Genomic DNA, 15,105 nt, shown 5'->3' on the forward strand with positions numbered 1-15,105 from the left:
CCAGCCACATGGCCCCTTCCTGCTCATTGCTCAGGGTGTGTGCTGGACCCACCACTTCGTTGGCCTGGCTTTTCCAGGCACCTGAGTGGCTCCCTCCCTAACTTCCTTCAGGTGTCCTCCTGTCAGGAGAGGTCTTCCCTAACTGCACAGTTCTTACCTGTTCTACTTTTCTCCATAGTATTTATCACCATCTGACACATTTCGTGTGTTGGTTTACTGTGTGTGTACAGCACACACACACACACACACACACACACACACACACAGTGGAAGCTAGAGAACAGGGACTGACTTAGTTTGTTTTCTTCACTGCTGTATCCCCAGCACCTAAAACTAGTGTCCACCAAGTTGTCAACACTCATGTATTTTTAATGAACAAAATCAATGATGTGAAGAAAAAGAACAAAGTAGGATACATAACTGTATAATTGGTTTGAGTTTACTTATTTAAGATAGGGGTAGGACACTCTGGCTTGTGTGACTCAGAGGATTGAGCACTGGCCTGTGAACCAAAGGGTCATGGGTTCAACTCCAGGCAAGGGCCCATGCCTGGATTGCGGCCAGGTCTCCAGTAGGGCATGAGCAAGAAGCAACCACACATTGGCATCTGTCTCCCTCTCTTTCTTCCTCCCTTTCTGTCTATAAATAAATAAATAAATAAATAAATGAATCTTAAAAAAGAAAGATGGGGTAGGACAAGGTAAAAAAGGCTGGGGAAAAAAGGCCAAAAGGCCAAAATGCTAAACTCTTTTTGATTTTCCAAAGTTTCCAAAATAATTATTTATCAGTCTCACATTCATACACTGAAGTAAACTGAATAAAAGAAATAAGGTAAAATAAAAGGAAAAAACAAAAACATACTACAGCCTCTTAACTCTATAGTGTTAGCTTTAGGGCTCTAGGCTAAAGCCCACAGTCTGGGGAGGAAGGTTCCAGAACCCTACCTGCCCCCTCTTCCATTCACTTCTAGTCTTATCTGCCACCCTTCAAGTTTTTTAAAAAACTAGGATTGGGATATTAGTCTTGTTATTCTCCAAATCATCAATACATACAAGACTGTGATGCTTAATTTATGCAGTTGAGAGCAAACACAGCAAAGGGCCCTTGTCACAGCAATAGGCCTCTTGTAAGATTGCTCAACTTTATGGCCTGCCAAGGAAAGCATGTTTTCAGAACTGAAAGTATTCCTTTAACTATCTTTCTCCCTGAAACATTTCAGAGTTCCTCTCTTTGAAGCCAGAGAGTCATCAAAGGCTTATTACCCCATGTTACCAGCTCTAAGCCTCCATGTATAAGTCTAGATCCACCTCCCAATTATCTGGGCTGATCCCATCAACATACACCCTTAGGCTCATATCACTCATGGCTATTTTATTAGTGACCTGAGGACACAGCTTATCATCCTGGCAAGACTCCTGGGCTCCTAGAAGACAAAGCTCCACTAATTAGCCTGGCCACAGAGCTTCCAGAGTATAGAGATGGATGCTTGGTCGTCCATGATAAATAAGTAAATACACTCAAAGCCCCCAAAGCCAAGCCCAGAGCTAACTTTTGCCCTCAGTTACTTTCTGCTTTGTTCCAGGAAAAGCCTTTCTAAAGACACACACTTTGAGAACAAGATAAATCCAACAGAGAAAATCCTTGTATGTTTCCCCCACTTAGGGAAGCTACAGAGTTGGAAGTAATAGATGTGCTGATTCCCACCAAAAAGGACCCACCTGTAATATGAGGGACTCCTTATCTCCTTCTAGACGTGCCAAGCGTTCCTGGTATGTTTCATTACTAGCAGCACTGTGGTGATTTACCTGGGACTAAAGAGAAGGAAAACAAAAAAGAATGTACTTAAAATGTGGGGAAAACATCTTACCAACTTCCAAATGCAGTACACAATTTGTGTGGACAGTTTCACTGATTATATGTGCTAAACCACCCACCTAAACGTGAAACCACGGGATCTCAAAACTACTACAAGGAGAACATGACCAGATGCTGTTGCTAAGTGGTGCTTTGAAAGTTGGCAGAACCACCCACTGGATGACCTCACCCTTGGCCAGGAAGGCCACAGCAGAGCTGCAGACCCAGTGGTGCTTGACTTGACTGGATATGTTGGGTCTGGTTTAGCTGGCGGCACAGCCTGCCAGAGGCACCAACAGCAATATGGTTCTACTCTTTGAGGAGACCAGGGAGCTGGTACTATTCACCAAGGAACTATGTGGGAACAACTCCTGCACAGATCTGGGTATCTATTAACTCTCATGCCAGGGTTCTTCAGAGCCAAGGCACACCTCACAGTATGGAGGTCCATCCTGACCATCACAGTGAGCACAGAAGACAGGGGATGCCAATTTCAAGGCCCTTCATCTACTCACACATTCCTTCCAGAAGCAGCCAAGCCCATGACCTGATAAGGTCTCTGGCAGCCAGGCTGGCACACTGTGTTTCTACAGAGCTAGAGCTGAGAGAAGCAAGCTAAGATGAGACATCTTGAGAAGAACTCAAATAACTCAGAGGGATCTTATAGGGCTAAGCAGAGAGAAAACACAGTAAATGGAAAGTAGCCAGAAACCATGGAAAACAGGAAGGGGAGAGGATTTGAAATGGCCTCAGAGAGGCAGAATCTTATAAAACTCCCTGAGCTAGAGACAGGAGCTGCAGTCAATTTCAGGGTGTGTCTGACCTGGTTGTAGGTGGGGAAGGTAGGTAGCTGCTAATGGAAGAGAGTTGGCCCAGCGCCACCAAACACTCCCTTCCTCTATGCTGAATGTGAGGCCGAAACCGGAGGCCCACCACAGGCCATCCAGGGGCTCGACAGTCTGAAGAAGTTGATCTCACTGTTAAATGGGAAAGTGACCATCATAATACTCTGGGCTACTCTAGAGGAATCAATGCCCCAGTGTTCATGAGGAAGGTACCCTCTACCCCAAAGGAAAGCCATGATTGCAAAAGAAGGGGTCAGAGAGGAACCTGGGCATGAGGAACCTGGGCATAGGGAACCCAAGCTGCTCCCCTTCTCCTAAGCCCATTTCCCCACATTCCAACCTTCAGAATGGGCTTTCCAACCCCCCCCCCATTAATAAAAGGAACCTCCTTGCTTCCCTTGTCCCACCCCTTCCCCAGTGCACTGCCTACGTGGGGGCAGGTGGCAGAGCCTGGCCTTGGGCCTCCCCTCCCACTGAAACAGAAACAGGGACCATGCATTCTGCATTGAAGCCAGAAGTCTTGCTTGGGAGGAAGCACTGGCTGGTTGTTGAAGACGTGGTGGGAGGGGAAGCCCAAGGGACATTTCCCAGGGTGGCTGTGCCAGGCACAAGCTAGACAGGACCCAAGGCCACTGCCACACCACTGCCTTTTACCAGCCTCTCTGCAGTCTGCATCTTGTTCATTGTTATAGAAGCTCTTTCACACCACAGACAAAGGGCCTTAACAATCACAACTGGCTTCTTTGTGTTGATAGCAGTTTATTGTTGTTACATTAAGTAATATTCCAGTCCTCGCATGGTCAAATTCCCTGACTATAAGGATGTAATTATAACCTACATTTTCTCACAATCTTACAAGAAAAGAGAGAAAAATAATTCTTAACAGCAGGTTAAATGCTTCTGTCAAAGAACTCACATGATAGTCATTTTCAGGGGTGGAGAAAACAGACAGAGGTTTCCGAGCCCTCTTGCGTCTCAGATGAAGAATGAATGCCTCAGTGGAAAATACTCCCTCTCTCATATCACAACACTGACCCAGGGCGGGTAGTTTCTTATATGTACACTGTCAATAACTCGGAGACTTCAGTCAACATTATTGAAGCTAAATCTCCATCAAAACTTTGCTCTCAAGAGGATGGGCAAAATCTTGAATGCAAGGAATCTAGCCTCTGAAACCCAGGCAGGTTGAAGGCAAATACAAAACATAGCCCAGAACTATCAGATCAAGTTTTCCCCAGGCCTTAGAGTGATGTTGCTGAGAGTCCTCAGAAACAGACAACACAGTGCCTCGACACTTACAGATTATGGGTCTGTTTCAAGAAACCCAAAATGCTATCACCACTAGGATGAGGCAGGCCTAATGTACAGCTTCAGCAGTCAACAGTGTAAGGTGGGGCTCTTTTCTAAGCCACCTGGAAAGGAGAGGCTTCAGGTTGCTGTAGCAGCTGCAGGATGTTCTCTGGTTGGGGGTCAGGGAGTTGATTGTGATAGTGAACCAGCCTTGGTGGTTAGGTGAGCAATGAGAGGATGAGGAGTGGACTGCGTCATCCCAGGAAGGATAGGACTGACCAACACGATTCCGGCATGGGCAGAGCCTCTACGTAAAGGGCAGTTTGGGCTACACAAGGACATGAGCCTAACTGAAACTAAGTCCAGCCTCCACCCTTCCCATGGGTGAGTGTAGAAGAAGTTTATTCTTAGCGAGTTCCTCATGTACTAAGGGCTGGATGCTAGCAGACTCAAGAAATAAAGTGTTTCCATATCTTGGGAAACACTGCATTTTAATTAGAGATGAGATTACCAGAGGATGCCTAAGGATCCCAAAAGAAGCCTTACCATCAGTTGCAGAGAAGCTCAGACAAGTCAACTTCTCCTTTGAAGAAAGGGAATGGAGAAGACCAATACAGACAGAATGCTTCTGAGCCCTTCTCTAATGAAATCTACTGTCTGCCTGCCCAGAATAGGCTGGGATCATCACCTTGACTGGGACCACATGACAGAAGTAAGGACTATTATCTTTTCAGAGATAATCCTCACCTCCCAATAACCTGCTTCAAGCTTGACAGGTTGGAATCCTTCCTCTGAATTTTTATACTTGGGATCAGAAAGTGGCAGTGGTGGGGCTAGAAGGCTCTGAGGTTGTCAGTGGCCATGTCCTCTTCCCTGTGGAGGAAGCAGGTTTGCAGAAGAAGTCCGCTACGAAGCCAACATGCACAGAAGTGAAAGTCAAGGCAAGATAGAGGATGGCGGTGTTCTCATCCCTGGCTCACGCTGTCTCAAGGCAGAGATGTCCCACCCTCCCTGTTACTCCCTTCTTGGCCTGTACTGTTTCAAATTGAGTTTCTGTTACTTGCAACCAAAAGTGCAGGTTGACGCATTTATCTCAAAGGGTGACTGGTCAATTGACTGACTGAAATTTACTCCTTTGGAAATAGACTTACAAGAAAGAATTCCTGCTATTGGGATATAGCAATAAATAACAAAGGAATTCTGCCTACTGTTGCTTGATTTGCTTGAACTGGCAGTTTTGAAGATGGCGTCAGTTCTGAGCCAACTATTGTTAAAATCAGGATAACCACCAGGGGCTAACGGGGACCTACTTTGTGGCCAGGGTATGTCCACGTGGGATGCATGGGACCAAACAGACGCCCAGCCTCCTTTGTGTGTGGAATGGATGGCTTCCTACCCACCACCTGCTGGCCTCCATTCTTACTTCCTGTGCAGAACAAGACAGGGAAATGGCGGGGTCAGACAGGGAATGACACAAGATTCAATGGGCCCATGGGCATCAACTAGGGGGAGGGTTGGGGGTTAAGTCTTCTCTCAGAACAAGAGCAGCAAGAAATGGCTCTAACCATGTGTAATCTCAGGTAGGTCACACCAACTCAGATGCCCCATCCTTAAAATAGAGAAAATTTCACCTTACAGAGCAAGAGAGAGGGTCCCTTAGGTCATTAAACACAAAACACGGGGGAATAACAGTGCAGAGTGCTCTTTGTAGCAGGGCACTCGAATATTTCCTCTGTGTAATAAAAAGTTTCTGAGTGAAGGTGGAAATACAGAAATCATTTAAATGTCTTGTTTAAGCCCAAAGACCAAAGTAATGTTTGAAGCAGTTCATCCCTTAAGCTGACATTTTAATTAACTCTGTGCCAGAAAGCAAGAGGCGACATTTCTGATCAGGATGCCTATGAAGGAACTGTAAAGATCTGCACAAGCAACCCAAAGGAAAACCACCCAAAGAGCTTCAGGCTGGAAAAAACAAAACTCGACCTGTGACAACACCGAGCCACCGTCAGCGAAGAGCACAGGGAGTGCCTGTGGTGCAGACGGCCAGACGTGTTTGCTCCTCCACTGTCCCTGGAAAGATGCCTGTGTTTTGAGTCATATCTACATGGCCACAATTTCCCCTTTATAAGCATTTTACTACATACTATAAGTACTGCACATGTTTGTAACGAGCCACATTGCGGATATCAATAGCTAGTAATGAACAATCATAAAACTTGCATTATTATTTGTTACAATCCAGAAGTCGGGTCAAACTTAGGTGAAACATGAGCTTTCCAGCCGAGTCACCCCCTGCAGCTTCCTCAGAGCCATCCCCCTCTGCCTCTAGAGGCTGGTCAGATTCCACGATGCTTGCTCACTCCTGGCTGGCCCCTCCAAGGAGCGTGGCCCAGGGAGAGCCATGTTAGGTCTCTGCAGAATTCTGGATGGCATGTGTGCTTGCTGCCCTGGCCAGGGGCCATGCAGAATCCCCAGGTGCGCGACCCACCTCTGCCAAGAGAGTGCGGCCTCCACGTGTGCTCTGGTACACTCGGGGGTTGAGGGTGAGGGCATCCTGCAGCATTCCCTGCCGGCACATTCCAGGAGACCTGCCATTTCGCTGACTGTGGGGAAAGCTGGTTCAAGAACAGTCAAGTGGGGCAGACCAGGAGTCACATGAGGGTGTCCTTTGGTATGCAAGCATGGAGTGTGGGAAAACCCTCAGGCCGCCAGCTCCCCAGTGTGACAGCTCTAACCATCCTGCATCTTCCTTATTCAGAGCCACAGCTGCTTCTTGGCACTCCTGCCTTGGGGTATGCAAAAACACAGCTACCCTCCTTTTTCTGGTCTCAAAGCCTGCAGCCTCCACCAGGTAAAGAGTCACTTCCTTCATGGCTCCTAATAAGATATAGATTCCAGTCCTGTCAGGATCCTGGCCACAGGTTGTATGCCATCCTGGCCACTCAGATCATTTTATATGATGGCCCCTTGCCTGAAAATACACTGAGATTTGAACACAGCATACTGGGTAAGCCTTGGCCCTGGATAAGTCTTGGGATGGTTCTCCCTTCTTTAGCCACTAAATATATACATGTTTTTAGCTGAACAAGAAAACAACAACAACGAAAATGTATAATATTTCAGGCTCCCTGCTCAAATGGATCTCATCCAATCCAGAAAACTAGTTTCATGTGAGCCATGACTGCTGGACACAGGGCACATGTCAAGGTCCCTAGAGATGCACATCAAGTTCAGAAGCACCATTCCCATGCCACGCTTTTTTGGAAACTTGAAAAACATAACACTTTGAAACTAAGGTGACCACAAAGGTAAAAGACTGAAAATAAGTGAATCATAGCAGCTCCAGTCAGTTCCCATTACATGGCTCAGGTTACGCATCACGAAGGGAACCAAGTAGCATGAGTGTGGGCAGGTGCTTGTAAATAGGAAAACCTCGCCTAGATTCTCTGGTTAAGGATTTATGGGCTACCTAGCAGTTGTTACAAAACCAACAGTTCCCAGAACCAGTTCCACTTTTTCTAGGCAAGGAATAGTCAAGCCAATCTACTACCTTTGACACAGTTAAAAAAGTTTCTTTCAAATGTAGTGTGAGTGACGTGCAATCAGACCTTTAGTTACCAGGAGTCCAACAAGAGGCATCCCCTCCTGACCCTGACCTTCTTATGCCCTCTGCCTCTTGGTTTCAGTTATGTGTAAGTGCAGACAAAGTGTTGTTGGTGGGACTGTCAGTGTCAAATGACCTGAATGCCCACCTTCACTGAAGAGCAAAGCAAAGTTCATAAAGCAAATTAGCTTGGTTGACCCATGTTCACACAACTGTTTTATTCATTTATGTCTTCAATGACTCAAATATTCCTGAACACCTACAAGGTGGCATGCTCAGTGCTAAACAAATGCTTCCATCTCCGCCATCAGAAAGCTTTGCAGTCTTACAAGGAGGTGTGCAAAGTACTGCCACAGAGTTGCACATAAGCCAGCAGCAGGGGCATAAGGGAGGGGTGAATTGATTACACCTTCAAAGGACAGGAGAGGCTTTATAGTGGAGTCACCGCTTGAATGATTAAGTCTTAAAAGCTAAGGAGTAACTTTCCCAGGGGAATGGGAGAGGAGCATCTTTGGAGTCTTCTCAGTACAAACAGGCTCTCCATGAAGCTACAATAGTCACTACCCTTCAGACATTCCAGTTTCCAGAACTCAGAGAACAAAGGACAACTTGAGGGCAGTTTGTCTTTAATTCTCCAACCAAGCAGTGGCTGTGATGCACATGAAGGCTCCTAACTGACCACCCTGGGGGAATCTGGAGTGAGAGAAATGCATTCAATTTACCAAGATCTCTGTCCAAGATTACAGCCTTGTATAAGCTTAGTTCCTGCTGAAGTTTCTTAATCAGGTAGCTGGATACATGAGGCACCCACAGCACTGGGCCATAGGAGAAGTGGTATTGGCACGTGTACTGGTGTGTTGTGAAGGGGTGGTATTAAAGCCAGGTAGAGAGTAACAACGGAGACTCTTTGAGTGATGCTCTTGCCTCACCCTGCCAACTCCAGCAGACACACTGACTCATTATTAACACATCTGGAGACAGAGGGGCAGCCTCAGGTGCTGGGGTTGGGGATGGAGAGGGTGCTATGACTGCTTTAGCTCACCTGAGGCATTAGAAGTAAACTGCCCAGTGCCTCTTGGACTGCCTGGACCTTCTATCTGAAGAGCCAAGGATCAAACAAGCATGAGAGAAAGAACCACAGATGGAAATATGAGATTAGGTGAGGGCCACAGTGGGAAACTGGTGGCACAAGAATGCCATTAACTCTACAAAATCCCAAATGGAAATGAATTCAGGGGGAAATAGATGGAAAGGTTTCTTGGGAACTAGAGGCACTAAGAACAACACTGTAGTATCTGAAAAGATGTCTTTAGGGACAAAGCTAGTGTGCTGTGGGCTTGGGAACGACCAGGAGATGGTGAGTTTTTAACCTGCTCTTCCAAGATTCCTGACAGTAGAAGGAATGTAAGTCATAAGTCTGCATGAAAAGGCATGCACAAGGGTCAGAGATAGTTTTGTTTTTCCCTAAGAATTAAGAAGCAGCATTTTCTGCCAAGGGCAAGGGATAGGTGGGCCGGGAGGAGTTGAAGGAAGAAAAAATCAGAGGAACAAGGGGAGGTGGAACAGGATTGGGTCAGGAGGACAGGATAGTGGGATTGCCTTGGCCAAGTGAAGGGACTTTTGGCCCATGAAAGAGAAGAGAAGACGGTTGAAAAACAGTGGTTGTGAACATAGTTTCATTTTGTGGTGACGAAAAGGGAAGATGAGAGACTCATCAAAGTGTGGCTATTTTTTTTCAGTCAAGTAGGTGTTGACATCAATTGAGAAGGGAGTATAGAGTAGGGGACAAATGGAAAGGTGTGAAAGAGCTGTTACAAGGATGGGGAAGGGAAGGATGCAGGGTGAGTCAAGGTACCCAGGTGCTTTTGCCAGCCACAGAACTGCCCACAGCTGCGTGGATTTGGAGTATCTACTAGCTACTCGGAAAGTGACTCTGGTGTGATGCCACTTTGTTAAATCCTGCTGGGAAAGAAGCCTGGGGACCTCTCCAAGGAGCTGGCAGACAGGAGCCACAGGCGCTAGAGGTCAGAGACGGCAGAATTCTAGCTACTAAACTATACCGGGGAACAGGAGAGGTGAGCATGTTGGGTGTGATGGCTAAAAATGGGAGGTACCTATAGGAAATCGCAGACATCTAGAACCCTCGAGGAGCCATACCCACTGCATTCTCCTTCTGGTCTTGAAAAACCTCTCAAGTTAGGCACATGGCTCTGGAGTAACCAGAGGTTGTCAGCTACAGTCAAGGTCCTCATCACCTTAACTAACACGAAGGACCGTCTCTAAGCACTTTACATATATTGCATTATTTATCCAAATTTCAAAGTCAAGGAAATTGAATCTCAGGGAGGTCAAATCAATTGTTCAAGGTCACACAGAGCTGAGATATGAACTCAAGGAGTTTGATCCAGGACTCGTGCTCTTAGCCAGTAGGAGCAGCTTTCACAGAAGCTGCCACCTGCTTCTCCAGCTTTCACAGCAGTTGGACTTGAGTCGAGGCCAGGCAGTGTCTAGGGTGCCTGGGTGTCTATTTGTCTTTGCCGCTCCCTGGCCCAAGTGGCCAGGCTACTGGATCAACCATTTGAGCACCAGATGATACAAAATGAACTCTCACAGCAGCCACTTGAGTTCATTCCACATTCTATGGCAGAGCCCAAGCCAGCTGCATGGAGGATCCATGGGTGATTCCACTTTTTTTGTGACTTTAGGTTGGAATTTGGCTTAAAGACTGAGAGTGCTAGAAGCCAGCAACAGTGTGAAGATGCTGACAGTGTTGGGATTTCTATCCCTGGGAAAATGAGCCTGCCTAGAGCTCCTTTTAGAGGCTCTGTCGTGACTATGTAGTAGGTTAGAGCCACTCATCTCACAGAAGGGCAGATGCGAGCTGTCTGTGAGTCAGGAATCAAACAGCTGAGGGCAGACAACCCTCTGGACACTTGTGGCAAGAAATTATATGGTCCCTGGGCTCTGTCTGTTGGGAAAGGACCTGGAGGACCAGCTCTGGTCAGCTTTCGTTCAGCAGCCACAGCCAAGCTGGCCAGCGCCAACAGCCACTGGGGCCTCTCGTTACTCACAGTGGGCCAGATCACAGATGCTTTTCATAGGTCTTTAAGATGCTTTGGTCTGACATCTTTACCTGAAGTGTGAAAAGGGGCTGAGAACTGGCCCAAGTGGCCATTTATTCCTTATGAATGCCCTAACATACACAGCTAGGAGAGAACCAAACTGGTCTCATCTGTTCCTCTTTCAATTTGCCCTGCCTGGTAATAAGCAATAATAGTTAACTTTTACTGAATATCTCCTATGTTCATGGCACTATGCTAACATTTTACATACACTATCCCACCTGAGCCTCACAAAACCTGTATGTGGCAGGCATTTATCTTCCTTATTTTACAGATGAAGCAATCCAGGCTTCTGAGGTAATCTGTCTAAGATCACATAGCTGATAAATGTGGCAAAACCAAGATTCCATCCAGGCCTCACTTAAAACAGCACATTCTTAACTCTAATAGCACACAACATCCACCCCGCCCCCAAGGCCACTGAACAGTGTTTCTTTTTTGAGCAAATGCTTCCCCTCTAGGCTCTGTGCCTCCCTGACCTCAGGCGTCTCCCTCATTGCCCAAAATCCAAAGACCCTGTCTTGCTCCAAGGCACTGGCCTCCTAGACTGGTCAAAGGGCAAAGGCCCCTAGACTATGCACCAGGTCACACATCGTCCAGGCTCCTCTTCTTCTACAACCACCCCCTCTGCATGGGAAAATGAGGGCTAAGAGAAACCTGTTCTCCAAGCCACCTTGGCTTGAGGACGGATGGGTGAGCTGGGCAGACAGGAAGTACTATGGACCTGCCCTCGTGGGAAGAGTCCACTATGGGGATGAGGTCAGCAAGGGACCGGTGGGAAAGGAAGGCCTTTGTGGAGTCAGATGAAGTGGTTGGGAATTAAAGCTCAGAAAAGGGAGGGCGTCTACTTGGGAGCCCATCAAAGTAGATATAAATGATGAAACTAAAAAGGTAAGTTAAGGCTGAGTTGTAAAAATCTAAAAGGCCAAGCCAACGGCAGAGCCTGGGCTTTCTCTTCCAGATAAAGGGCGAGTGCTGGGGGCTTATGTTCAGGGTCACAGGATTAAAAAGCATTTTTGTCTAAAGAGGGATTTTAAAAAGAAGAATCTGACAATAGGGTTTAAGGTAGAAAGAAGGAAAGATATTCTGATTATACTGCCTATGATATATCCAATACTTCGTGCTTTCGTTTTTTGAATGCTACTTAAAATTCTAAAAGTAGAAGAAAAATGACTTTTGTTATGAGTCGCCCTGGTGTTAGGGGTAAGTCTTCAGACTCCCCACCCAGAGCTTCCCTCAGCAGACTTCCACTGTCCATGGCAGCCGGAGCTCACAGCCTGGGTCTCAGAACAGCAAAGGCCTTCTTACGTCAAATCACATTCAGAATCAGTTCCTCCACAGACAGAACTTCTCCTCAAGGTGCAGCTTTACATCTGCCCCAGTGCTTGGGACATGGCACCCACTATCCCAGGCAAATCATAGCTGGAAGGCCTCCTGGTTTAAAAGCCTCATTTTGGATATAGGAAAATAAAGACCATGTGAAGGGGAGTGTACTTCTTATCTACCCCCCACCACCACACCCAGTATCTCCCCCTAATGAGACTTTTTGAATGCTTAAGACAATGGATGCAAACCTTTGCCAAAATGCCTGGTCTCTTTAGCATGCTCTCTGGTGGCTGCAAAGACCCCATCCCAAAGCTGAGCAGGGACTGAACACAGACAGGATTTCTGCTGGGTTCTAAACCAGTAATTTTCTACATATTTGGCAGAAGAGATGAGGAGAAAGAACCAAACTGGGAGACAGAGAACAGGGTTCAAGATCAGGCCGCACCACTAATAGCTGTAACACTAATAACCATGAGGTTCTTAGCCTCTCTTGGGCTTGGTTAAATGTGGGCTTTGTGCTAGTTGATCCTGACAAGCCCTCAAGCTCTTTAATTCTGTTCAGCTGCCTCACTTTTTGCAACACCACTCATCATCCACATCACAGTTAGAGTCACTTTCTTAAAATACAAATTGGTCCCCCCAGCGTATCACATGTCAACAAGTCCCCCACTAGACACACCAGCTCAGCCACAGCCCTCACTGCGGCCTTCGCTGACCTGTGGGATCTGGCATCCGCCTGCCTCTCCCCACGGTCACTGGGCTCAGCCACCCTGGCTTTCTCTCACCCTGGAAACTCGTCTGACTCCCTCTTGCTTTCTGACTTTTGCACATACTACCCTCTCTGCCTGGAATGTTCTTCATCCTGTTTTTCACCTGACTCACTCCTACTTCTCTTCCAGGTTTCAATGAAGCGTTACTCCCTTAAAGAGGACTCCCTGAAAGCTGCTGCTCAGTCTGCAATAGCCCTCCTGGGCCTTCTGCTTTCCCTCACTGCATTTAGCAATTAGTAATTCGGGGTCTACTCACTGGGACTACTTAACCTCCAACTCCTGCACTAGAGGAAGGTCCACAAGAGCAGAGACTGATTCTGCTTTGCTCACTGGGCTCCCAGGACCCAGAACTCAATAAATATTTACTGAATGCACAATGCAGAGGGTGCACACAAAAGCCAACAGGCCCCGTGTTTAGGTAGGGGCCCTCTGAACTGGATACTTCCTGTCCCTCCTGATTCTCCCCAGCTGCAATGTCAGATCTCTTACCTGTCAGCTGCTTTTGCCCTGCCTGCCCCTGCAAAACCTCCAGCCTCAGGGTGAAAATAAATGGATACCCCTCTTAACCAATTTTAAGAGGGTCACAAACGAGGTAAGAGCCTGAGTTCTGGGAGTATAGATGCTGCCCCAGTGCCCAGCACTCATTCTGGTCCTCGCTCACACCACACACTCACTTGTCCCCTCAAGAAAGGGCAAGAGCAACTTGCAACACAATCCCTGGAGCCTCAGAGCATTCAGAAAAGAGCTCCCCAGAGAGCCTGCCTCTGGAAACACAGGAGCTCTTTCTACTGACAGCTCACTCCTCTCCACACTGGATAACATCGGAACTGAGAATAAGCTCAACAGCTTCTGAATTCAGTGCATTGCAATGTTAAAGGCAGCAGTTCCCAGTTGGTGTTCTCAGACTGAAATGCAGAGGACACCTTTTGCTGGGCACAGTGTTTGGAACCTCCAATGGTTTAAGTGCCAAAGTTAAAGCAACTAACTTTCCTCACTCCATTCTGGCCTTCCCGGACAGAGGCTCATTCACCAGAATGTCAGAGGAGAAACAAAGACAGCTGGCTGTTTCTCCCCTGGTGTCTATAATTAGATTCTCATGAAGAACTTGGCCACACAGGGCTTTGCAGGACAAATACCTCTCCCCTTGACACCCTCCCCCTCCAAGGGTCTCTCCATCACTCATCTCCACGGAAACCCAGACAAAGCAGCTATTCACTTACCCTCTTCAGCCACGCAAAATGCTTGTAAACATCAATGTCCCCATCCATGCTGTGCACCCATGTCAGCAGTTAGATTCCTTGGTTGAAAAGCCCTTTTTCTGGCCAGAGACCAAGTTATCTTCTCTTCCTTGTCTCTGCCCCTCCCCCTCAGGAACGTCAAGCTGTGTTCGAGTTGCCCCAGTTCCCTGGCCTGCGTCCTCCAGCCTTTCCCTAAACAGTTTTAGATACACAAGGGCTCAGCCCAGACTGTGCAGCTCTGGTATCCTCCCCCACCGCCCCCACTGACACATGCGGGCACCAGCGCTGAGATGCAGAGCCTGCGGAGCTATCCAACCTAGCACAAAGGTAGGGGAAAAAGACAGACTTGGACAGAAGTTGTAAACACACACACACACACACACACACACACACACACACACGAACATTCTTTTGGTGATAATACCAGAGTCTGCCAGAGGGAAACAGTCCTGAAGAAAATTCCTCGTCTGGCTTCCCCTTTCTGGAGTGGCTGGAACTCATTACGGACAGACCCCGATTTCCTGTCTGTGCTGCTCTCTGCATTTACCCACAGGCTCCCAGCTGCTCGGTTTATTTGGGACTGGGGAGAAGACTAAAAATAAGCGCTGCTCTTGGAGGAGCTGCTGGTTCCCACACACAGGCTGACCCCCACCCTGGAGCCCACGCCTACCCCTTGTTCTGGCTGTGCCCTGAGGGGAGCCTATCGTTTCCAAAAAAGAACAGATTCAGAACCAGCTCCGGTCTGGGTCCCTGGCCCTGCTGGGCGTCTGCTGTCCTTGGCGCCGTGGCACTAGCCACCAGAGACCAACTGCTGCAACCTCAGAGCCCTCTGCCACTTGGGGGAGTCTGGCTCCCGCGTGCTGCCAGCCACCACCGCAGGGCTCCCTGGGGCCAAATTCTAAGCCAGGTCTTGGGGGGTGGGGTGGGACATCTTCTGTCAAATCCCAGGCCTGCCTTGCTGGTTGTCCACCACTCCAGACTCGCCTCGCCTCACAAGCCAGGGAGGGAGGAAGGTAAGGCTGATGCATGTGGAGCCCAGGAGGTAGGGAGAGCTCT

At 47.8% G+C, this 15,105-nt stretch overlaps 1 protein-coding gene across 9 annotated transcripts in view; it reads right to left on the reverse strand.

The window, feature by feature from the left end:
- PPFIBP2 (PPFIA binding protein 2) overlaps window positions 1–15,105 on the reverse strand; it is a 129,347-nt gene that overhangs the window by 57,565 nt on the left and 56,677 nt on the right. For 8 of the 9 annotated variants that reach the window (XM_045842468.1, XM_045842469.1, XM_045842471.1 and 5 more), the window contains exon 4: window positions 1,719–1,811. In XM_045842468.1, coding sequence (XP_045698424.1) covers window positions 1,719–1,811 — 93 coding nt within the window. Of the gene's footprint in view, window positions 1–1,718; window positions 1,812–14,031; window positions 14,242–15,105 lie in introns of those variants that run through there. The other variant, XM_045842476.1, reaches the window with a different exon arrangement.

The sequence above is a fragment of the Phyllostomus hastatus genome, unplaced genomic scaffold (assembly GCF_019186645.2).
Source record: "Phyllostomus hastatus isolate PE091 unplaced genomic scaffold, TTU_PhHast_1.1 phas_contig_399, whole genome shotgun sequence".
Lineage (NCBI taxonomy): Eukaryota > Metazoa > Chordata > Mammalia > Chiroptera > Phyllostomidae > Phyllostomus > Phyllostomus hastatus.